This window comes from Mytilus galloprovincialis, chromosome 12 (genome assembly GCF_965363235.1).
Source record: "Mytilus galloprovincialis chromosome 12, xbMytGall1.hap1.1, whole genome shotgun sequence".
NCBI classification, from domain to species: Eukaryota; Metazoa; Mollusca; class Bivalvia; order Mytilida; family Mytilidae; genus Mytilus; species Mytilus galloprovincialis.
Genome location: NC_134849.1, coordinates 1,898,236 through 1,924,624, shown reverse-complemented (window position 1 = coordinate 1,924,624; position 26,389 = coordinate 1,898,236). Strand labels below are relative to the sequence as shown.

The 26,389-nt window shown below is 34.3% G+C and overlaps 1 protein-coding gene and 1 long non-coding RNA gene across 2 annotated transcripts in view; one reads left to right on the top strand and one right to left on the bottom strand.

The window, feature by feature from the left end:
• LOC143055563 (uncharacterized) overlaps nt 1–26,389 on the bottom strand; it is a 436,292-nt gene that overhangs the window by 393,910 nt on the left and 15,993 nt on the right. The window lies entirely within an intron of this gene.
• LOC143055110 (uncharacterized) lies at nt 16,219–25,612 on the top strand. Its single transcript, XM_076228253.1, has 5 exons — nt 16,219–16,324; nt 20,667–20,750; nt 22,062–23,642; nt 23,937–24,626; nt 25,593–25,612. Exons 1-5 carry the CDS (start codon nt 16,285–16,287, stop codon nt 25,610–25,612), a joined length of 2,415 nt encoding a protein of 804 aa, XP_076084368.1. The 5' UTR covers nt 16,219–16,284.

The window sequence follows — 26,389 nt, the reverse complement described above, 5'->3', positions numbered from 1 at the left end:
TAGTGGTGTAACATCCAAACAAAGGAAATAAGGGGATTTGACATGAGCATTAAATGCAATCGTTACCAGTTAATCTCACCTTGATGTGTTTATGAATGGATTTATATGATCAACTGGAACTATTGTGCTCACTCTCCGTTAAAAGTCAAATAGCATCAACATGTCTTTGTCCTTATATGTAGTGTTTGCAACTGGACAATAAACACGAATTCTTCACCATCTTCAATTCATACACTTATCCTGTCTTGTCCGTTACAAAATGAATGAGCATTACTTAAACAAGATATTTCAAACCTGACACTACTGCCATTTTGTTAGCTTTAAAAGACAAAGTAATTAACTGTTTCCACAGTGATTCAGAGAAATATATTTACTCCGTATGTATGTGCTTCATGAAAAATTAAAAAAAAAGTGAAGTTAGTATGATCAATTATTTTTTTCTTCAAAAATGAATCTTTAATTTAACTTAATACTTTCCTGAATTGTGTGAATATTCATATGTATGCAACGAATATATAAATTAAGTTCCATAAAAGGATAATTGAGATTCATAACAAATTAAACTTTATAGTTTCAACGGAACAATAATGCTTAAGCGTTCAAATGCAAAATAATGTAATTCTTAACTATAACAAAAATATGTGATATGTTTGCAACGAGAAACAACATGAAACAGAAAATAACAACTACAGGAATCCGGAGGACCTTCAACAATGCGCAAAGTCTATACCGCATAGTCAGCTATAAAAGGCCCCCAAATGACAAATGACAATTCAAAGGAGAAAATTAACGGCCTGGTTTTGTACAACATGTATGTAGACGTCTTTTCCGGCTTATTTGTATTTTGCATTTAATGTTTCATTCATTTAAGACCAATCAAAGAGTGGAAGCCGAGAACGTATTCACTTTTATAATGGGCCAAACATTGAACATTTTGAATTAAATACTGGAATATAATTGATATTCAAATTCCTTAGAATTAATTTCAATATACAAAAATAATGATTTTTAAAATAACAAGGAATAGTCGACACGTATTATGACAAGCTGTCCGTTTGTGACGTTTAATAAAAACATATATATAGTATAGTATAGTATGAATATTTAGATGTAAGGCAGTGGCATAGTTGATTTTGATTTTTATTTGTCTTAAAAAGAGAGACGAAAGATACCGAAGTGACATTCAAAATCAAAAGTCCACAATAAACTGATCGCCATGGCTTGAGCAGTAAAACAGTGCACAAAACACAACATAGAAAATTTAGTCGGGGTTCCACTCCGTTTAGAATTGTCTCACCTTTACGCGAACATTTTTTTTAATAGCGATAATGGACGCCAATGTAAGGTTGTCACAATGTCAATAAATATCTGGAAAACCGAAAATACCCACATAGCAGTATTACATGACAGTTGTATGTCAATAGACAAATACATCTACTTGCTGTAAAGCATCATGTTACGATACTATAAATATGGCTTTCGTCAGCATTAAGAAATCAATCTGATAGAATTTTCGGATGAACGGACAAACTTCAAAACAATTAACAGTGTATGGTAAAATTTGGTGCAAATCATGACTGATAGATGTATACATCAATACCAGAGACAAAATAAAGTGTCATGTAGTTCTTTTCATGACGGATATACTGTAACAGTTTATAGTACGATCTAGATCTCCCAATGATAAATATCATTCAACACCAGTTACAATTTATGCTGCCATAAAGAGCTCGTCATAAAAGCCAGAATATAGCACCAATAACACTGTATGGTGCCATGTAGAGCTCATCATGACAGACAGACCTTAACGTGAGTAACAAAGAACAGTGCCATGTAGAGCTCATCATGGCGGACAGACTTACACACAAGTAACAATGTATGGTGCCATGTAAAGGTCATCATGACGGACAGACTTTAACACGAATAGCAATTTACTGTGCCATGTAGAGTTCATCATAACGAACAGACTTTGACACTACATGTAGTAACAATGTTTAGTGTCGTGTAGAGCTTATCATGGCGGACAGACTTCAACACGAGTAACAATGTAGGGTGCTATGTAGGGCTCATAATTGCGAACAGACTTCAAAACGAGTTACAATGTACAGTGCCATGTAGAGCTTATAATGATGAACAGACTTCAACACGAGTAACAATTCATGGTGCCATTTAGAGCTCATAATCACAAACAGACCTCAACACGAATTACAATGTACAGTGTCATGTAGAGCTCATAATGACGAACAGACGTCATTCAACACGTGTAACAATGAACAGTGCCATGTAGAGCTCATAATGACGAACAGACTTCAACACGACTAACAATGTACAGTGCCATTGTTGTGATCCGAGCATATACTTAATAATACAAGAACAATATATGAAACTCACCAGGATTAATGCAGGTGATACAGCAATTAATACACAAAATACAGTATAATATAAACAATCAATTCAATCAATAAATGTCAATATACGATCATTGCATGTGGTTATAGGTGAAGAGTTCGAATCTTGCGTTATGTGTACTACGTCACGGATTAATGTTATTGTACATATACAACATAGAATGGTTCAGTACTATATATTGGTGGTCAGCACCACAATCAACCCATCTCAGTAGAACTAGACCAGGGGTAAATAAAACGACTAGACATAACGCACTGTCTGTGAACAGTAGTCCATATACATGTAGTAATGTCGGAATAGAGGAGGTTTCATATTTCACACATGTTCATGCATAAATCCACACTTAAAAAGTTCTATATTCCTTCTTAATACAATTTAAGTAACTGAGTTCATGAAATACTCAAACTTAACAGTCATTTAAAATCCAATACGATAGGATGTATACAGTGAAAATACGCAAAATAAACGGTCATAAGAATCAAACATGTATCGTCCTCTTTGGAAACATACTCAAATTCGAAATAATAGATAGTTTCTGTTCGACACTATTCTCTTTGATTAGCGATTGGAAAAACTTCGAAGCATTGTCATTTACGGTCTACATACAGTTCACGGTATAATCTTAAAACCCACACTTCAAACCACGGATAGCTGACTGGACAGCATTCGAACGGAAGTGTTTGATGCTACAATTTGTATAAAACGAAAGTGTAAAGTTTTTCCTAAAAAATGTACATTGTAATGCATTATAATTTTCATCGCCAAAAAAAATCTACCAAAGCCTCTTGAACTTCACAGCTCCCGCAGGTCGTTCCCAATACGTTTTCAAATGTTGCTTTAGGTCAAGGTGCATCATCTTGACCTGTGTAACTTATCCACACACAAAACACTGATGTGGTCGACTTCTATATGAAGTGATGAATTTAAGTTCAATTGCTGCTGAAATAGATGCAGTACAGATAATTTTGTGGGGCCTGGGGCCCCTGAAGATCTCTGTTGGAAGACTTTTTTTCCATATATTTTATGCTTATCAGATGTGTGCACCAAGTCCAATACTGCAGTGCACGCTTTCAAAATATCAAGTCTTGTTTCGGTCATATATATCATACAAACAACTAAATGCGTAGTGATATGTCCTATTGAAATGGTTGTGTTTGTGACAAAGTTGCCACTAAATGGTTGAGGTATAATTCCCTTAATAAGTACATGTTCACGGTTTTCAGGAGTGTTTAAAATGCATGATCTGCTTAGTAAAGATATAACAGCAGTGTCAATCATATTCTGGAATGATATTTAATTTACTGCAAATATCAGACCACGTATACCTACAGTCTTAACAACGAGCTCTTGTAGGATCTCTTTCTCGATGGTCAGAAGTGAGCCTAATGACCTTACCCTGTCTTGTTTAAATATTGATCTTCTGGTGTATGCACAGACGAGGTCCTCTGGAAAAAGGGTGATATGTTGTTCTATTTTTCATAAAGTTTTGGTCCTTTGTGTGGTGACGGAAAACGTGAATTAAGAGGACTCTTTGATTGTGACATTGGTCGGGTTGTAGATATGTTACTCCTTATATCTTTTAATAACTGACCAACTATAGACACTAAGTTTTCAATATCAATTTTTAAAGATCTCTCTTCTTTATCAAACCTCTGATTGTACTGCAAGGCCGAGAGCTCTGCGGAGAATGATCAGAATTACCAACATCAGAAAAGGTAACTTGTCGTTGGGTTTATAACTGAGAATAAGACTTTCGGGCTCCATAAATGGCTTTTTGGTTAGCTAATGAAGACTTGATCCATTTCAGTGATTCGTTTATAGTCCTTGGATTTTTCTCTATAATAACGATCCGGGCTGCCTCCTTCTCCTGACATACACGCAGGAACGCCTTAATACCTATTTGATCAATGATGTCATTGTTACTTCGGTAATACCCCTCAATTGTCAAGAAATGAACTCGCTCTGCGTATTCCTCTATGGTCTCTCCGTCCAACTGTATGATGTACTATAGCTGTCTTCGTGCTGCAGAGGCTTCCTCCTTCTTACTAAATCGCCTTTTCATATATTTCCGCAAATCGTCATATCTTGATATATGCGATCGTCGGGCATATTCAAGTGCAACTTAAGACAACCAATCTAGAAAACGGCACGTTTTCTTTGCGTCATCCCAGTTACGGCGATTTGCAGTTCTTTCAAACTGACAGACAAAAGCTTCCCAAGATAGATTACCAGAACCAGTAAAGACTAGCATCTTCGGCAGTTGTGGACTTTTGCTTCGTTCTCTAGCATGGGACTCTTTCCAACGGGATGATTCCCTGTCTATCGAATCATCATTTGATGAAGAGGATTCCCGCTGGCAGCGCTTTCTGTCCCTGTTTCTGTGCCTTTCGTGTGTAGCTTCACTTTTGATCTGAACAGAAGTGTTGTTCATAGACTGTACATGGGAAGGCATACATATTGGAATATTCTAATGTACTGGGATTGAAGGAATGTTTGAAGTGTCTTTATTTGATCCTCGACGGACAAATGCAGTAGACGGTACAGTCGATTCATTATTTTGTTGTACTACCGGTGGTGGAACACTATAAGACCAACATAGTGGCTTATTAGGTATCGCGGAACCTTGAACTATGATTGGGTGAGGGTCAAAGTCCCTTGTCCAGTGTAACCCTGCGATACACTTTTATGTATTTCATGAGTTGAAGTACTTGAAGCGGAGGCCAAAGACCCCTGTCCATCTTTGGACTGACTGTCCAATTGTCCATGCTGAATAAAGCTTGGTTCAGACTTCACTTTCATAGTTGACTGAACGGGCACCACGTTAGAAGTAACAAAAAGTAAAATCACAAAAATACTGAACTCATAGAAAATCAATTCGGAAAGTCCATAATCACATGGCAAAATCAAATAACAAAACGCATCAAAAACGGATGGACAAGAACTGTCATATTCCTGTGTAGAAAATGGTGAATTGAACCTGGTTTTATAGCTAGCTAAACCTCCCACTTGTATGACAGTCGCATCAAATTCCATTATATTGTTACCGATGCGTGAACAAAACAAACAGGGACAATAGGCAAAAGGGGGAGCCGAGGGCCCCTGTTCAACATGAATTTCAGTGTTGGGGTTCACATGGTTTTGGTACGCCACTTTAGTTGGAGTACTTACTTTCAGAGTGGACGCTGCAGATGCATGCATATCGTCCTGTAGACTATTGTTGGTAGTGTATGACTCACCTAAACTAGAGAGTACATTTGGTTTACTAATTGGTGACACCTTGGAAAAGTCTGGATATGTTGGTGAATTATCCAGGGTACTAAATGTTTTGGGTTTATTTTTCCTCAGCCTGCTGGTTTTTACTTAGCTATCAAAGTATTAATTGTCGCACCAAAAGCACCACGTTTCTTCTCTGGTTGTTCAGCATGTTCATGATGTTCATCCTGTAATAATGGTAGTGGGGTTTTAAACTGAATGGTTGACCGCATTTATTGAGGTTGCTCCATTTTAGTCATGCGAGCACACAAATCATCAAACTTCTCCGTCATGTTGTCAATTTTGGAAACTTTCTTGTCTATCTCTTGGAGTCCTGATGTGACATTAGAAATATCCTGCTTGAATTGCTGTCTTCCTTCTGCTATCTTATTGTGCACTTGCTGGTATAAGAATAACATGCCAGGTTCAATGAAACATTTCTTTAAAGTTGATTTGAGCACACCAGTAATTCCGTACACTGCATTAATGTCTATGAAATGTGAGGTATCTCTAACCTCAAGTATCTGTATGGCCATTTCATTGTCTATACCCTCTACTGACTGAAGTTGATCCAAGGTGGCATCCATAAGTATAATAGGTTTTGACATTCTAAAAAATTGGTAAAATTGTATGGTTTTAAACAGTTATTATTTCAAATTGCTAGTTTCTGTTTCGTGAGTATGTTGTCTAAGACAGTACTGTACCCTTCCACAAAGATCGATGTTCGTAATTATATATATAATCAACCACGATGACAGTTCTGTTTGTGTGCACGAAACGGTGCTTGTCATCAACCACGATGCCTGTACTGTAATTGTGCATGATACGGTTTTTGTCATCAGCCACGATGCATGTACTGTAGCTGTGCACGAAACGGTGTTTGTAGTAAACCACGATGCCTGTACTGTAGTTTTGTGAAAGCATGCGCAGAAGTCCAACTTCAGTTTTGCTTAATTTGGACAAGATACAGCTAATGGCTATTCAAAATGGCGACTCACTAAAACGAAAAACTAGACATGCATTAAATTTCAAACAGTGAATCTAATGTGCGGTATTGCCTAAAAAGGTACTATAACTTTCAAAAAATGATGGAGGTTTTAATTTAGAATATAGCCTTTGCTATAATGTGCAGTATTTAGAGCAAATAGTGTGAAACGTGTCGTGTAGATGCGGTAGTTTCAGAATCAACAGATTTGAGCTGTCGACGACGCCAATGTTGTCATCCGAGCAAACAAATAATTATACAACAAGAATATATGAAACGCATCAGGGTTTATTCAGGTGATAGAGTAATTAACATGATTAATACACAAAATACAGTTATAATATAAACACTCAATGCAATCAATAAATGTCAATATACGATCAATGCATGCGGTTATAGGTGAAGAGTTCGACTATTGCGTACTAAGTATTACGTCACGGATAAATGTTATGGTACATATGAACCATGGACTGGTTCAGTACTATATATTGGTGGTCAGCACCACACCATGTAAAGCTCATAATGACGAACAGACTTCAACACAAGTAACCATGTACAGTGCCATGTAGAGTTCATCATGATGAACAGACTTCAACACGAGTAACGATTTATAGTGCCATGTAGAGCTCACAATGACGAACAGACTTCAACACGAGTAACGATTTATGGTACCATGTAGAGCTCATCATGACAGACATACTTCAACACGATTAAAAATGTATAGTACCATGTAGAGCTCATCATGATGAACAGATTTTAATACGAGTAACGATTTATAGCGCCATGTAGAGCTCACAATGACGGACAGACTTTAACACTAGTAACAATTTATGGTGTCATGTAGAGCTCATCATGTCAGACATACTTCAACAAGAGTAACCATGTACAGTGCCATTAAAAGCTCATCATAATGAACAAAACTTCAACATGAGTAATAATTTACAATGCCATGTAGAGCTTATCATAGCGGACAGACAGCAACACAAACAACGATTTATAGTGCCATGTAGAGCTCATTATGACAAACAGACTTTAACACGAGTAACAATTTATGGTGCCATGAAGAGCTCATAATGAAAAACAGACTTCAACACGAATAACAATTTATAGTGCCATGTAGAGCTCATCATGACAGGCATACGTCAACCCGAGTAACAATTTATGGTGCCATGAAGAGCTCATAATGAATAACAGACTTCAACACGAATAACGATTTATAGTGCCATGTAGAGCTCATAAAGACGAACAGACTTCAACACGAGTTACAATGTTCAGTGCCATGTAGAGCTCATAATGACGAACCAACTTCAACACGAGTAAAAATGTATAGTGCCATGTAGAGCTCATCATGACCAACATACTTCAACACGAGTAGCAATTAGTGGTGCTATGTAGGGCTCATAATTGCCAACAGAATTCAACAAGAGTAACAATTTATGGTGCCATGTAGAGCTTATCATGACAGGCAGAATATAGCACCAGTAACACTGTATGGTGCCATGTAGAGCTCATCATGACGCACAGACTTTTACACGAGTAACATTGCTCAGTGCCATGTGGAGCTCATCATTGCGGACAGAATTCCACACAAATAACAATGTATGGTGCCATGTACTGCTCATCACGACGGACAGGCTTTAACACGAGTAGCAATTTATTGTACCATGTAGAGTATCATAACGGACAAACTTGAACAAGAATATCAATTTACTGTGCCATGTAGAGCTCATAATGACCAACAGACTTCAAAACGAGTAATAATGTACAGTGCCATGTAGAGCTAATAATGGAGAACAGACTTCAACAAGAATAACAATTTATGATACTATGTTGGGCTCATAATTGCGAACAGACTTCAACACGAGTAACAATGTACAGTTTCATGTAGAGCTCATCATGATGGACAGACTTAATACGAGTATTATTGCACAGTACTATGTAGAGCTCATCATATCGAACAGACTTGACCACGAGTAACAATGTACAGAGCCATGTAGAGTTTATAATAACGAACACATTTCAACAAGAGTAACAATGTATAATGCCATGAAGAGCATATTATGACTCACAGACTTTAACTCCAGTACCAATTTATAGTGTCATGTAGAGCTCATAATAACGAACAAACTTTAACTCGAGTAACAATGTATAGTTTCATGGAGGGCTCATCATGACATACAGTTTTCAACACGAGTAACATTGTGTAGTGCCGTGACGAGCTCATCATGACGGACAGAATTCAACACGAGTAACAATTTACGGTACCATGTTGAGCTCATCATAGCGGACAGACTTTAATACGTGTAACACTTTATAGTGCCATGTAGAGCTCATCATTACAGACACACTTCAACACGTGTAACGATTTATAGTGCATGTATAGATCACTATAACACGTGTAATAATTTACAGTTCCACGAAGAGCTCATCATGACGAACCGACGTCAACACGAGTAACAATTTATAGTGCCATGTAGAGCTCATAATGACGAACAAACTTTAACACGAGTAACAAGGTAAAGTGTCATGTAGAGCTCATCATGTCAGATAGACTGCCACATGAGTAACAATTTATAGTACCATGTAGAGCTCATCATAGCGGACAGACTTTAACACGAGTAACACTTTATAGGGCCATGTAGAGCTCATCATTACAGACACACTTTAACACGAGTAACATTGTGTAGTGCCATGAAGAGGTCATCATGACGGACAAAATTCAACACGAGTAACAATTTAAGGTGCCATGTAGAGCTCATCATAACGGACAGACTTTAACACGATTAATACTTTATAGTGCCATGTAGAGCTCATCATTACAGACACACTTTAACACGAGTAACGATTGATAGTGGCATGTAGAGCTCATCATAGCGGACAGACTTTAACACGTGTAACGATTTATAGTGCCATGTAGGGCTCATCTTGACAGACATAATTCAACACGATTAACAATGTATAGCACCATGTAGAACTCATCATGATGAACAGATTTTAATACGAATAACGATTTATAGTGCCATGTATAGCTCACTATAACACGTGTAACAATTTACAGTTCCACGAAGAGCTCATCATGACGAACCGACGTCAACACGAGTAACAATTTATAGTGCCATGTAGAGCTCATAATGACGAACAAACTTTAACACGAGTAACAAGGTAAAGTGTCATGTAGAGCTCATCATGTCAGATAGACTGCCACATGAGTAACAATTTATAGTACCATGTAGAGCTCATCATAGCGGACAGACTTTAACACGAGTAACACTTTATAGGGCCATGTAGAGCTCATCATTACAGACACACTTTAACAAGAGTAACATTGTGTAGTGCCATGAAGAGGTCATCATGACGGACAAAATTCAACACGAGTAACTATTTAAGGTGCCATGTAGAGCTCATCATAACGGACAGACTTTAACACGATTAATACTTTGTAGTGCCATGTAGAGCTCATCATTACAGACACACTTTAACACGAGTAACGATTTATAGTGCCATGTAGAGCTCATCTTGACAGACATAATTCAACACGATTAACAATGTATAGCACCATGTAGAACTCACCATAGCGGACAGACTTTAACACGAGTAATACTTTATAGTGCCATGTAGAGCTCATCATAGCGGACAGACGTCAACACGAACAACGATTTATAGTGCCATGAAAGCTCATCATGACAGACATACGTCAACAAGAGTAACAATTTATAGTGCCATGTCAAGCTCATTATGATAGACAGACTTTAACACGAGTAACAATTTATGGTGCCATGAAGAGCGCAAAATGAAGAACAGACTTCAACACGAATAACGATTTATAGTGCCATGTAGAGCTCATAATGACAAACATACTTCAATACGAGTAACGATGTACAGTGCCATTCAAAGCTCAAAATGACGAACAGACTTCAACACGAGTAACAATGTATAGTGCCATGTAGAGCTCATAATAAAGAACAAATTTTAACACGAGTAACATTGTGTAGTGCCATGAAGAGTTTATCATGACGGACAGAATTCAACACGAGTAACAATGTACGGTACGATGTAGAGCTCATCATAGCGGACAGACTTTAACACGAGTAACACTTTATAGTGCCATGTAGAGCTCATCATTACAGACACACTTTAAAGCGAGTAACGATTTAGAGTGCCATGTATAGCTCATCATAGCGGACAGACTTTAACACGAGTAACACTTTATAGTGCCATGTAGAGCTCATCATTACAGACACACTTTAAAACGAGTAACGATTTAGAGTGCCATGTATAGCTCATCATAGCGGACAGACTTTAACACGTGTAACGATTTATAGTGCCATGTAGAGCTCATCTTGACAGACATACTTCAACACGATTAACAATGTATAGTACCATGTAGAGCTCATCATGATGAACAGATTTTAATACGAGTAACGATTTATAGTGCCATGTAGAGCTCACAATGACGAACAGACTTCAACACGAGTAACGATTTATAGTACCATGTAGAGCTCATCATGACAGACATACTTCAACACGATTAACAATGTATAGTACCATGTAGAGCTCATCATGATGAACAGATTTTAATACGAGAAACGATTTATAGTGCCATGTAGAGCTCACAATGACGGACAGACTTTAACACTAGTAACAATTGATGGTGTCATGTAGAGCTCATCATGTCAGACATACTTCAACAAGAGTAATCATGTACAGTGCCATTTAAAGTTCATCATAACGAACAGAACTTCAACATGAGGAACAATTTATGAAGCCATGTAGAGCTCATAATGACGAACAAACTTTAAAACGAGAAACAATGTAAAGTGTCATGTAGAGCTCATCAAGTCGGATAGACTGCCACATGAGTAACAATTTATGGTACCATGTAGAGCTAATCATGACATACAGACTTCAGCGCCGGTAACAATGTTTAGTGTCATGTAGGGCTCAGCATGACATACAGTCTTCATCACGAGTAAACAAATATGGTATTATGAAGGGCTCCACATGACCAACAGACTTCAACACGATTAACACTTTATAGTGTCATGCAGATCTCATCATGGCATACAGTCTTCAACATGAGTAAACAAATAGTTACACTGTATGTTGCAATGTAGAGCAAATCATGGAGGACAAACGTCAACACTAAAAACAATGCAAAGAACCAAGCATCCGACAATATATGGTAGAAACTAACAAATCAACAACTCTGCGTGATATTATAACCCCATCTGTATAACAATTTTTTATCTACAGTTGTATGCGCTACCTTTGGAGCCACGGCAATGATAATAGACTAACCTGTTATCAAGAAGCTATTTCGTTACAATGAGGTGGCGCCGGATGATAACAACAGAAAAGAAAGAAGTGGAATAAGATCCGAGGGTAAGTGGCTCTAATTTTTTAAATTAGTTAAAACGTTGTCTCTCATGTTTTAATAAAATCAACGGTACCAATTTTCTTGCACCATATGCGCATTTCGACAATACATGTCTCTTCAGTGATGCTCGTGGCCAAAATATTTGAAATCAAAAGCTTATATAAAAGATGAAGAGCAATAATCAAAAAGGTCCAAAAAGTATAGCCAAATCCGTGAAAGGAATCAGAGTTTTGCATGAGGGAAATACATTCCTTAATTTATAATAATTTCTAATATTTTGTAACAGCAAATTTTAATTGTTTCAAACAAGTTATGTTTATCTATTTTTAGGTGGCTGTTCGGTGTGAGAAAACGATCCATCGCGTATGCCGTCATTTGATCTATAATGGCTTACTTTTTCACATTGTGACTTGGATTTTACTTGTTCCGAGAAAATCAACGTACTGTTGCCCGTAATTTTAGTTGAAGAAATAAGTACTTCTAAATTGAACTACAAGACAAACATTTGCACTTTGAAGATTTTGTCTAGGCTACATACTTTTCAAAAAAGATATGTTGACATGTTATTTGTTATTCTTATTTAAATCATAAACTTAGTTTGCTTTAATTTATATAAATGAAGAACGACTAATTCTATTTAAAGAATAAACACGTTGTACATGTGTGACCGCGATTTAAAGGACTGTTCATATAAGAAATATAGAATTTCAATTGTCCATTTAAGTCGGTGAGAGAAATAACTATTACACTTGGAAAATAAACTTCTACATACTTTATTCTAATATAAATGTACTAAATCCTGGACAAAATACTATCATTAAAATATAATATTACTGTCACAAAATGCTATCATTAAAATATAATATTACTGTCAACACATGAACTGCTTTATCATGAAGTATCATATGATAATGCAATGTTTATTTCAGTATATAACGTCCTTAACACGATTTACTAGAGTGCGGAACAAACATGGTCGATATATAGAAACTGATTTCATCCGTACAATGACATATGATTCATATGGCTAACATCTACGTCAGTTGGTGTCAGGGGTCAATTTTTAGCACTGTCATTCATATCTCATATCCTCGCTTTTTAAACCATTTACAATTTTTTTTAAAAGAACTGATAAACACAAACCCATTTAAAACAAGGGGTAATGTGGAGTGATCCTCTAGGACAATTATATTTTGCTTCACATTTGTAACCCGCCATGACATTGCCAGTTATATAGAGGTATGACAGCATTGGAATTTGCAATTAGCATATTGTAGATTATTATTCAGTAAATGATATCAAATGTGAGGTTATTCATATATATATATGAACAATAAATAGGAAAACCAGAATCACACTTTAATTTAATATAAGGAAGCCAGAACTTTAAGAAAATGTATTTATGTACCAGTATTGCAATTTTTTGTTCTCTTTAAAACGAACAAAAACATTAATAATACCGTATGCTTTCCTGAGATTGGTGTGTTTGAGATTTTAATTTTTCCATTTGACGAAGGACTTTCAGTTTAGAGTTTTTCCTTGGAGTTCAGTATTTTTGTTATTTTTACTTTTTCCAAGCTTCTTCTATAACATGTTTTATAGCTATGTGTAGTATGTTTACTTTGAAAATTGAAATATACATATCATATTTTTGCGTCATGAATGTCGTTTAATACTTCTCTCAATGTTAGCCAAAAATCTGATTTAAACAAGGTTTAAATTTGAAATAAAATAACATAGCCAAAAAACATGGGAAAAGAGACTCATGCATACCCGTCGGAAAACTATGGTCTCTTTTGTTTAATTATTCAATAAAAATGAAGTTCAAAACAATCAAGACACAAACTAAACCATCGTTTTACTTCAGCAGTGAAATCTGTAAAGGAAACATAAAGAAACTAATAATGGCTTCTTAAGTGTTTCAGTGTGGTGCATACATATTCTTATGATAACTATCTGTTTAAAAGTTTATTAAAAAAGCAAGACAATATATAATAGAAAATTAAATATTATCAATGCCGTCATTTGTTTGTTTTGTTGCTGTCCCAAAATGAGAAAATCATTTGAAAATAATCTGAATAGAATGTGTCGATGTCAACTGAATGACAAATCATTTAGACTTAAAATATTTGTCCTTGACAATATACATATAAATACGAAATTGATACTGTTTACGTTTATTAGTTTAAATTCAAGTTTAAAAGAAGCACTTTCAGGTGTTCATTAAGATCAGATTTCTTAAAAATTGTTATTATAATGCGACGTTTATTTAATTCAATGACCGAATTTATTTGTAATACATATCCGATGATGAGACGAGATGATAGTGACAACTTTTCCATTTAACGCTTTATTTTTTGGTTTATCTAATGTCAAACATTAGGAGAAATACTTGTTGTAAATATGCCGCACAGCCCTATATTTTCATGTAGGTGTAGTTCTATTTTTCTATTCTGTTGCGTTATTTGCACAATTACTGATTCTATCATTACAACATGGCGGCTCTATTGTAACAAAATGTCCACTTTGGGTTTGACAGTCGCGCACGAGAAAACAATGTAGATTTAAAATGACATATCATCGGGCTGAGAAATAAAAGAATGATCACATTATTTTGGGAAATGTTTTATGCAAGCTGTATATTTATTAGCTATCTATATCTTGATTTCATAGGGTGTTAAATAGAGCAGTCAAACACACGGCATACCTACCCCGCTTCAGTTTTTGTTTTTTTAAAATTACCTAACCATTTCTACTATAAGAACCAAAATAATTCATAAAAGCCAGAGATTTGTTGGGTATTTATACATGACCTTGGCCCTGCTATTCTATCATTATATAGTTTATAAACGCTCATCTTATCATTATTTTCCTTAATATCCTTAATACCGTTAACGTATTATTTTTTTTTAGTTTACTTATTTCAAATATACGTTATTGTGATTTCCTTGTTTTAAAACCTGACTAAGTTTGATTGCCAGTGGAACAATATCCACCAGACTACGCGTAAGCAAACTACAATTACGTTCATCAGGTAGAATTTTGAAATATCATATATATAAAGGCAACAGTAGTATACTGCTGTTCAAAGTTAATAAATCGATAGAGAGAAAAAATCCGGGTTACAAACTAAAACTGGAGGAAACGAATCAAATATAAGAGACATAACAGAAACGAACTATAATGCAACAATGTCCATTTTCCTGACTTCGTATAGGACATTTTATGAAAAAATGGTTGGTTGAACCTAGTTTTGTGACATACCAAACCTCCCGCTTTAATAGTAGTGTTAATTATAACATTAAAATGACAACATTACACGACAGGGTTACAATAAATAAACAGATAAATGGGAGAAAATATTGAACAGAGAAACAGACGAATAATAGCCATCAAAAGGTAACAGGTTAAAAAATATTGTTTTAAGCCAGACGCGTGCTACGTCCACACAAAACTATGCACAGATGAAAAAAGTTTGAAAGCCATAACAACTACAAAGTTGAAGATCGCCGAGGACCAAAAGTTCCAAAAGGTTGTGAGGCCAGGGTTATCCGCCTAAGACAAAAACATCATTAATATCAAGAATTATGCATAGTTTTGCAAACAGTAATTTTTATAAAATTACTTTATAACAGATATACATGATAGGTTATATGCAATATTTTGAGAGCTTAATTTGTATTCAGCAAATAAGCTGCTTCGGATAGAGATGTTTTCACTGATTTTACTGATTTTGAAACATAAAGATACGAAATATAGAATAAATTTTGATTTATTTTAATGGGATCTTTTATCAAGACAATTTTCAAACAGTTACATAATGTTCATGTTGGTTTTTTTTAAACCAATTAAATGGTAAAAATATATATATTGACATTTATTTATAATCATTTGCATACGGTCAATTTTTGGCCAAAAAATATTTTGGCCACGAGCATCACTGAAGAGACATGTATTGTCGAAATGCGCATCTGGTGCAACAAAATTGGTACCGTTGATTTTATTTTATCTGATGCAGCTCATTTCTTGAAATTGTAATAATTTTCCGTGCAAGGTGTCTGTTAAAGCAGAGTTTTGGACCTAATGTTTTTGAAACATGAAAAAAACAACATAGAACTTTGAAACTTTGAAGTTGTGTTTTTTTATGTTTGACTTTTTTTTTAATCAGTTTATAAATGTATGTTTGATTTGTGAACAGGTATTGGGACGAATTAGTGAACAAAATCATCCCGTTGTTAAAGAAACCACACTTAACACTGAGATGCAAAAAGAGATCCAAAAGATGATTGATGGCTTTAAAGGTATCCTTAATGACATAATATTTAAAGTAGCTGAAGAAAATTTATCATATCTTTAAGGAAAGACAAAGTTAACAGGTATAACGAAAAGAGTAGTCACGAAGCACAGGACAAAACATTAAGCAACAGTCCCAATAAAATCGAAGTTAAACGCAGGGAAAACTCTTTTTACTCATTATTACATTTGACACTCTCTTTATAATTGGTTACTATTTAAAAATCTAATAAGTATCAATTTTTCATTTGTTGAAAAAGAATAATTTTACGTCCATCACATATGTCTTTTAGAAAGAAAAAAAACATTTTAAATTTTACTCAAAGCAGGAATGCAGGATTAATATTCAAAACACACTATGATATGATCTGTCTAACTATTATGCCACAATTACACGGTCCACAGAACATAGAAAATTATGGTGCGGATGGGGCATCCGTGTACTAGGGACACCTTCTTGTTTCGTTTTTTTCTGAAAAAAAATAGATACATAATCATCATTAGTAGTTAGTTTATTCATAGTGAGCAGCCATATTGGTTGGTTGTAAATACAATCTCATCAAATGGTAAAAGAGACTGCAAAAAAGGGACAAAATTGACATCTTCTATTTGAATACCGTTTGCATGTCGTTTGTTGCTATATATCATTGTTATATATCGCGATCTACATTATCCGTAAAAAATATCTTTACTTAAATGTGAACTTGGCATGTCATACTTGATAAAATGCGGAAGTGAAAGAAAGCACTCTTCACATACGTGTCAATTGAGATGTTAATTCCTATGATTTAGTCATTTATATGATAAGTTTTAATAATTCTTTTATAAACGAAAAACGTATCTTTCGCATGTGTATGACAACAGATATTACCAGTATTTGAAGGTGTCATACCACCAATTACTCCCGCAAATTGAAAGTAGGCCTACTCGAACAAAAATTAATCGTTTGATGTCATTGTTCACCTAAACTAGCCCAAAAATTTGCAGAAATGAAACTTTTGTTGAAAGAGAAACATATTGAGACCATTTTGAACCAAATTTTACCTGTCTAGGAGTTTGCATTAAAATTTAAGGATTAATGCGCTCCATTGTATACTATTAAAGATTTCCAGAAAACCAGGGGTTATTTTTTGTGGTACCTCCTTTCGGGAGCTTTCTTCTTTCTTACATGATTTTGAATGTATGTTGAAAATTGGCATGCAGAAAAGTGACACCTGTACAATTCAGGATTTACCTAGTTTCTATGAAGTTAAACTTAAGGTAAAGCATTTGAAAAGCTGTGAAAATTGCAAAATTTGGTTGAATAGATAGGGACTTTTAATTGATGGTGTGACACCTGAAGGAATCATTATAATACTGATATGTAAAAACAAAAACTTCAAATTATCATTGCTATCACTGACACTGTCGTTGTCGTCAGACACCAAAGTCCGGCATCAAAATTATGGCTATGAATGAAGCATTTTGATTGAGGGCCGAAGACAATCTCTGACATTGTTTTAGAGTTAAAACAGTCACGTGCTTCATGCAGACACTATTTGAACAACGATTGAATATTTTTAATATAGAAACAAAAATTCAAGTTTAATACATTGTACTCATTGAGTGTGGTTTTTCGACCACCTAAATGACCTCATCATTTCAGATTTATGAGCAATTACATAAAATAGTCTGGTCCTAGTCATAATTGCAAATGTTGGTTATTACAAAATGCACCCTAAACCATTTGCATGGTAAATAGTAGTCCAAATAATTATGATGTTTGGCAAGGCTATTTAAATTTTTTTTCTGGGACGCCTCCTCAGAAAAAATTAAAATAACTTTGCAAGACGTCATAATTGCTTGGACTAGGTATAGACATGATAGATGCATATTACCTTTCTAGTGCATTCACTGAAATAATTTGTCCATTCAAGCATATTTCATTTTGAACTGGAAACATATCTAAAATATGCTTATGTTTCCCTAAAAAATATGAACACATTATAAGATATTTATTCAATAATTATTGACAGTCATCATTGTATTCACTTATCATGCGATTAACGTTCAACGACTGATTAAAATTAACTATATGATTGGTTTAAGTTTAACAACAGACCGCTCCTATGTTTATACAGTCATGATGATTTTTGAAAACAAAATCGAATGAGATATCAGACTGACCTAAAAAAACAATTAACATTAACAATATACAAATGTGAATATAACTGTTATCACTGTGCTCTTATTTGTACAATTTTTGCAACTAATATCATTAGATTAGCAATGTCAGGCATGAGTTCGAAAATCAGTGTCGATCATTTTTTTTTTAAAGTTATGCCCCTTTAAGAATATGGAAAATTGCAATCCAAGTGCTCTTATGTGTTCAACTCTTGTCACATTTTTTGTGAAACTTATATCACGGGCTTATATCAGCAATATCTTTGATGAGTTCAAAAAAGTGACAATCAATTATTTTTTTAAAAGTTATGCCGCTTGGAAAATTAATTGTATGGAAAATTGCTTTGTAAGCGATCTCATGTGTTCAATTCTTCGCACATTGTTTGTGAAACTTATATCATGGGTTTATATCAGCAATTTCTTTGATGAGTTCAAAAAAGTATCAATTAATTATTTTTTAAAGAGTTATGCCGCTTGGAAACATTCATTGTATGTAAAATTGCTTTGTTATCGATCTCAGGTGTTCAATACAAAGTCAAGGAGAAAATATACCGATGAGGATATCACTGCCATGCTGGACTTTTTAATTGTCGACATACTTGTTGAATTTACAGGTTTGGTTTTCCAATAGACTATTGGAATCCCAATGGGTACCAATTGCGCTCCTCTACTTGCAGATTTGTTTTTATATTACTTTGAAGCAGAATTTATCCAAGGGCTTCACCAGAAAGGAGAAAAGAAATTAGCCAAGTCTTTTAATTTCACCTTTCGGTATATTGATGATGTACTGTCTCTAAATGATAATAGATTCAGTGATCATTAACATTTAATATAAACTTGAAATTAAAGATACTACCGACACAGATAAAACTGCTTCATATGTAGACCTTTTCCCCGAAATGACTACTGATGGTAGGTTGAATACCACAATTTATGACAAACGCGATGGTTTTAATTTTCCTATAGTTAACTTTCCATTTATGTGTAGTAACATCCCAGCGGCACCAGGATACGGACTATATATGTCTCAATTGATACGTTACTCTAGAGCTAGCTCAAAGTACGTTGATTTTGTTGAACGAGGACTACTGCTTTCTAAAACAGGGCTATGAATCAATCAAATTGATTAAAAGCTGATTGGCCATTATGACAAAAGTGTGTCAGAAATCATCTTATATTCTTCCTCAGTCATCATAACCTTCCATCATTACCGAAATGATCAAAGACATAACACGACGGGTGCTGTATACGGTTCAGGAAATGCTAACCCTTCCGGAGCACCTGGTTTCACTCCCAGTTTTAGTGGAGTACGTGTTGTTTCTTAATTATTATTTATAACTGTTGATGTAAATGTCCTTTGGCTTTGTGAGTCTTTGTTTACTCCTTGGTTTTGATTGTTATTGTCTTGGCACATTTTTTGTGAAATTTATACCATGGGTTTATATCAGCAATATCTTAAATGAGTTCAAAAAAGTAACATTCATTATATGAAAATTTGCATTGTTCGCGGTCTCATGAGTACAATATTATAATTCGTGACAGAATTTTATGAAACTGAAATTGAAATTATAGATTTATGCGAGCAATATCTTTGAAAAGGTTTAATAAAAATCAATACTAAACAATGATTTATAATAGAGTTATACCCTTGGAAATATTGATTTAATGACAAATTGTCTTATGAGAACTCTAATGTGTACAATTCTTGCCAGATTTTATAAGTTCTATATCATCAATGTCTTTAGAGAGTTCAAAACAATCAGTGGGGATAATTGATCTTAAGCGGAGTTATGTCCCTTGGAAATAATGATTACATGAAGAATTGCATTGTCAACACTCTCGTCTGTACAATCATTGCCATGGAACATATATCATAGGTTTATAAATAAACTTATCATAGGTTTATATCAGCCATGCATTTGACAATTTCGAAAATATGTGCTGATCAAAACTTTTTAACAAGTTATATGTCCCTTGGAAATATTCATTATAATTATAAAATATAATACAAATCACGTATCTATGCACAGCAAGGTATCAGAAAGTTGCATTCGAGCGTTTTTGATGTGGTAATTTAAGAGTCCTTATGATTCATTTTATGTTAGGAAAAGATGTAAGTAGAACGTATTTTTAATGCAGTGTCCTTGTGTAATAACTCATAATTTAAACATACTTTTCGTATTATAGAAAAAGAAGAAAATTCAGAACTTAAAGAGAAATTAAAGAAAATGGAAACTGAGCTATGTGAAATAATTCCAAAGAATATTAGAGGTATAATATAATTTATGTATTTTTACATTTTATTATTTGACAGCAATATAGTGCACCTCAATGCTCTTCAACTTTGTACTTATTTGGTTTTATAACTATTTTCATCTGAGCGTCACTGATGAGTCTTGTGTATACGAAACGCGCGTCTGGCGTATATTATTATTATCTTGATACCTTTCATAACTATTTGCAATCCCTGGACACACTTCTCGCTTAGTATGTTTGATATGTAGTCAGATCAAAGACTGACTCACCTCTAAATTAATTTGTCAAGTGTGGAAATAGATAAAATGCATTTGGTACATTGTATCAATGCAGTCTACATGGTTGTGAGACAGAGTATAAATACAGGCCAAAGTAGTATACCGTTTTTCGAAATTCATAAATCAATAGATAAAAAACAAATCCGAGTTACAAACTAAAACATAGGGAAACGTTTCAAATATAAGAGAACTACGACACAACAGAAACACAAGAATAAAATGTAACACACACAGAAACATGACAGGACAAATACATAGGAGAAAATATAGGACATAGAAACAACCGAAGAAAAGTCAACAAAAGGTACCAGGTTAAACAAAATATCGCCAGACTCGCGCCACGTCCATTTGACATTGGTATTATTTAGATAGATCATGTTAAATTTCTGTGATACGTGTAAGTAAAACCTCTATCGTTTAGCCTCTTCTTATATTCAGGCCAACATTACAGGGTTTAGGAAAAACGATTAAAGTACATAGTACAGCAGCATACTCGTGTGCCATGACCAGTCAGATCTCAGTCTAAAAAGTATACAAATATTGTCGTTTCACATTGTTACTGTGTGTTGTGTAATTTCCTGACTTTTATGCGAACTTAACCGTTCGTCTATGGGTCAAATCAATGTTTCTCATACCATGATGATGACATGTGGCTTTTCACACTAACTCAGATTAAACAATTTAATTAAATGCAATCCAAAACCATGAATTCAAATATAACTTTGAATGATTTTGAAATTACTTACGGTTAACGACAACATTTTTTTTTTTTTGCTATTAATTATATGTTTTGTTGGGATGATTTTAAATAAAATTTTTGAAAACAAGCAGATGGAGTATTTTCATAAGGACAAGCATGTAAATATCCACAGGTCACAACCCAGTCTTCAACAATGAGGAACCCTTGTATGGTATAACAAGTTATGAAAGAGAGAGTCAAAATGCGAAACAACTTTTAACATAGACTCAATCAACTAGTTTATGTCTGTTTTAATTATTCATATCAATAATAATTCTCTATAATAAACTACACTTTTGTATTTTTCAGAACTAATAAGAAAACAAATAGAAGACTGGGAAGAGAAAGATAAAATGTTCGTGTCTACAAGAGCCAGTGATTACGTAATTGAACGTTTACAGGACAACAGTTGCTTGACTCTAACAGCCCCATCAGGAGTTGGAAAATCATTTATTGCAAGACATGCAGCACTTCTTTTAAAGAAACAAGGATACAGCATAATACCACTGTACTCACCAACAGACATTAGAACTTATTATCAGCCTGGCAAACACACCGTCTTCATTGTAGATGATATTTGTGGAAATTTCACTGCCAGCCAACAACAGATTGATTACTGGAAACAATTATTACCTGTGATTAATACAATTATTGCAGACAAAAATTGTAAGATTATTGTATCTTGTAGATTACAAGTTTATAAAGATGATAAGTTTAATATATTGTTACCTTTTAAATCCTGTGAATGTAATTTAATATCAGATAAGTTATGTCTTACATCTGTAGAGAAATCAAATATCGCAATTGCCTATATTGGTAAAAGCATGACAGATATTGATAATTTGTCTTCTAAATGTGATTTTTTCCCACTATTATGTTCCTTATACAACGAAAGAGAAGGTGTAGATGTCAAAGAATATTTCAAAAATCCTTTTGATGTCTATAAAAGTGAGCTAGACAGGTTAAGTGAGCATGGTGATGAAGGAAACTATAAAATATGTAGTCTTGCTTTATGTGTTCTCTTTGATAATCAGCTGAATGAGAAATGGTTCCAGGGTAAAGCGACAGAAGAACAACGACAGATTATATATGACACATGTGAGGCTTGTGAGTTCAACAGTATCCCAAAGGCAAAACTGAAGAAAGCACTCGACACCCTAGATGGTACATTTATATGTAAACAGAATGGTATTTATAGAACTATACATGATAAACTATTTGACTTCCTTGCTCATTACTTTGGTCAGAAAATGATTGAATGTTTGATAGATCATGGTGACAGTGGTTTAGTACATGAACGTTTTATTTGGCATACAATACAAGATGACAGGAACAGTGACATAGACTACATTATTGAAATACCAGATGACTGTTTAGAATCATATTTAGAAAGGTTTATAAAGGACTGGTTAGAAGGAAATGTGACAGATGTATTCAATAACAATAACATGAAAGCATCATCATTCAGAGAAGAGTTATTACAGCACTTACTACAATTAGACAAATCACAACAAGTAGCATTAGCCAGTACGAAGGATACAGTGGTACCAAAGGAGAGCTGTGCATCAGGTAATACTCCACTGGTACATACGTGTTATGATGATTATACTGATATGGTACAGTGGATGTTACATAATGATGTGGATGTGGATCAATGTAGAGATGATGGGGTTACTGGACTGATCATGGCAAGTATGGAAGGACATTATGATATAGTAAAGTTACTGTTAGAGAGGGATGCCAATGTTGATCTATGTAGCAAGGATGGCTGGAGTCCTCTGAATTCAGCAAGTAATGAAGGGCATACTGAAATAGTAAAGTTACTGTTAAAGAAGGATGCCAATGTTGATCTATGTAGCAAGGATGGCCGGAGTCCTCTGAATTCAGCAAGTAATGAAGGGCATACTGAAATAGTAAAGTTACTGTTAGAGAAGGATGCCAATGTTGATCTATGTAGCAAGGATGGCTGGAGTCCTCTGAATTCAGCAAGTAATGAAGGGCATACTGAAATAGTAAAGTTACTGTTAGAGAAGGATGCCAATGTTGATCTATGTAGCAAGGAAGGCTGGAGTCCTCTGAATTCAGCAAGTAGTGAAGGACATACTGAAATAGTAAAGTTACTGTTAGAAAAGGATGCCAATGTTGATCTATGTAACAAGGATGGCTGGAGTCTTCTGATTTCAGCAAGTAATGAAGGACATACTGAAATAGTAAAGTTACTGTTAGAAAAGGATGCCAATGTTGATCTATGTAGCAAGGATGGCCGGAGTCCTTTGAATACAGCAAGTAATGAAGGGCATACTGAAATAGTAAAGTTACTGTTAGAGAAGGATGCCAATGTTTATCTATGTAGCAATGATGGCTGGAGTCCTCTGAATACAGCAAGTTTTAAAGGGCATACTGAAATAGTAAAGTTACTGTTAGAGACGGATGCCAATGTTGATCTATGTAACAATAATGGCTGGAGTCCTCTGAAGTCAGCAAGTAGTGAAGGACATACTGAAATAGTAAAGTTACTGTTAGAAAAGAATCCCAATGTTGATTTATGTAACAATGATGGCTTCACACCACTGATCAGTGCATGTATTCACAACTACATCAGTATAGTACAGCTGTTGATAAAACATAAACCAAACATTGATGCACAGACCTTTGATGGTGGTAGTGCTTTATATTTCTGTGTAAACAGTGGAAACCTAGAAATAACACAGCTACTTCTAGAGAACAATGCTGACTGTAATGCATGTGGTCCTAGTAAACAGTCAATTATAGATAAAATAAAAAATGATCCAACAAAAACTTTAGATAAATATAATCAGAATTGTTTTGATAGTCTCATCAAGAATGCATTACCACGTGTAGCAAATTATATAAGTAAGAAGTCAGTAGGGTATGTGTTTGATGTGGAAGCTGGTTCTTCTCCATTACACATTGCATGCTTTACGGGTAGGATAGATGTTGTCCGTTGTCTCCTGGACCACAATGCTAACATTAATATAACAAACAAAAATGGAACTACACCATTATTTTTTGCATGTGAAACAGGACATGAGGATATTGTACGTTTGTTATTGGATAAAGGTGCAGATACACAGCTCTGTAGACTAGATAGGGAATCCCCTTTGAAGATTGCAACAGAAAACGGGCATACATCTATAGTGATGATGCTAACAAAAAACATGAAGAAGAAGGAAAAACGTTCGTCTTAACTCTTGTTCTTTGTCAGTGGTTTCCTATCACATGCAAAAACAAAAACAGACAAGGGATGTTGAAATGTTTACTTTTAAATTCTTGTTCTTTCAGTAATTGTTAATGACATGTGACAAAACATACAAGGGATGTTGAAATGTTAACTTTTAAATTCTTGTTCTTTCATCAATTCTTAATAACATGTGACAAAACATACAAGGGAAGTTGAAATGTTTACTTTTAAATTCTTGTTCTTTTATTAATTCTTAATAACATGTGACAAAAGATACAAGGGATGTTTAAATGTTTACTTTTAAATTCTTGTTCTTTCATCAATTCCTAATGACATGTGACAAAACATATAAAGGATGTTGAAATGTTTACTTTTAAATTCTTGTTCTTTCATCAATTCTTAATAACATGTGAAAAAACATACCAGGGATGTTGAAATGTTTACTTTTAAATTATTATTCTTTCAGTAATTGTTAATGACATGCGACAAAACATAGAAGGCCGTACTTTAACCTATAATGGTTTACTTTTTAAATTGTTATTTGTATGGAGAGTTGTCTCATTGGCACTCACACCACATCTTCCTATATCTATATAAGGTATGTTGATATGTTTACTTTTATATTCTTGTTCTTTCAGTGATTGTTAATGACATGTGACAAAACATACAAGGGATGTGGAAATGTTTACTTTTAAATTCTTGTTCTTTCAGTGATTGCTAATGACATGTGACTAAACATACAAGGGATGTTGGAATGTTTACTTTTAATTACTTGTTCTTTCAGTGATTGTTCATGACATGTGACAAAACATGCAAGGGATGTTGAAATATTTACTTTTAAATTCTTGTTCTTTCATTTATGCTTAATGACATGTGACAAAACATACAAGGGATGTTGAAATGTTTACTTTTTAATTATTGTTCTCTCAGTGATTTTTAATGACATGTAAAAACATACAAGAGATGTTGAAATGTTTTCTTTTAAATTCTTGTTCTTTCAGCGATTGTTAATGACATGTGACAAAACATACAAGGGATGTTGAAATGTTTACTTTTAAATTCTTGTTCTTTCAGTGATTGCTAATGACATGTGACAAATTATACAAGGGATGTTGGAATGTTAACTTTTAAATCCTTGTTCTTTCAGTAATTGTTAATGACATGGGACAAAACATACAAGGGATGTTGAAATGTTTACTTTTAAATTCTTGTTCTTTCACTTATGCTTAATGACATGGGACAAAACATACAAGGGATGTTGAAATGTTTACTTTTAAATTCTTGTTCTTTCAGTAATTGTTAATGACATGTGACAAAACATACAAGGGATGTTGAAATGTTTACTTTTAAATTATTGTTCTATCATTAATTGTTAATGACATGTGACAAAACAAACAAGGGATGTTGAAATGTTTACTTTTAAATTCTTGTTCTT

What these genes read in the sequence shown, in the direction of transcription:
- LOC143055110 (XM_076228253.1), top strand. Translation starts at nt 16,285, where the DNA reads ATGCAAAAAGAGATCCAAAAGATGATTGATGGCTTTAAAG. An exon ending in GAGTCCTCTGAATTCAGCAA is followed by an intron (nt 23,643 to 23,936) that starts GTAATGAAGGGC and finishes TTCTGATTTCAG; the next exon opens with CAAGTAATGAAGGACATACT. An exon ending in ACGTGTAGCAAATTATATAA is followed by an intron (nt 24,627 to 25,592) that starts GTAAGAAGTCAG and finishes TTGTTCTTTCAG; the next exon opens with TGATTGTTAATGACATGTGA.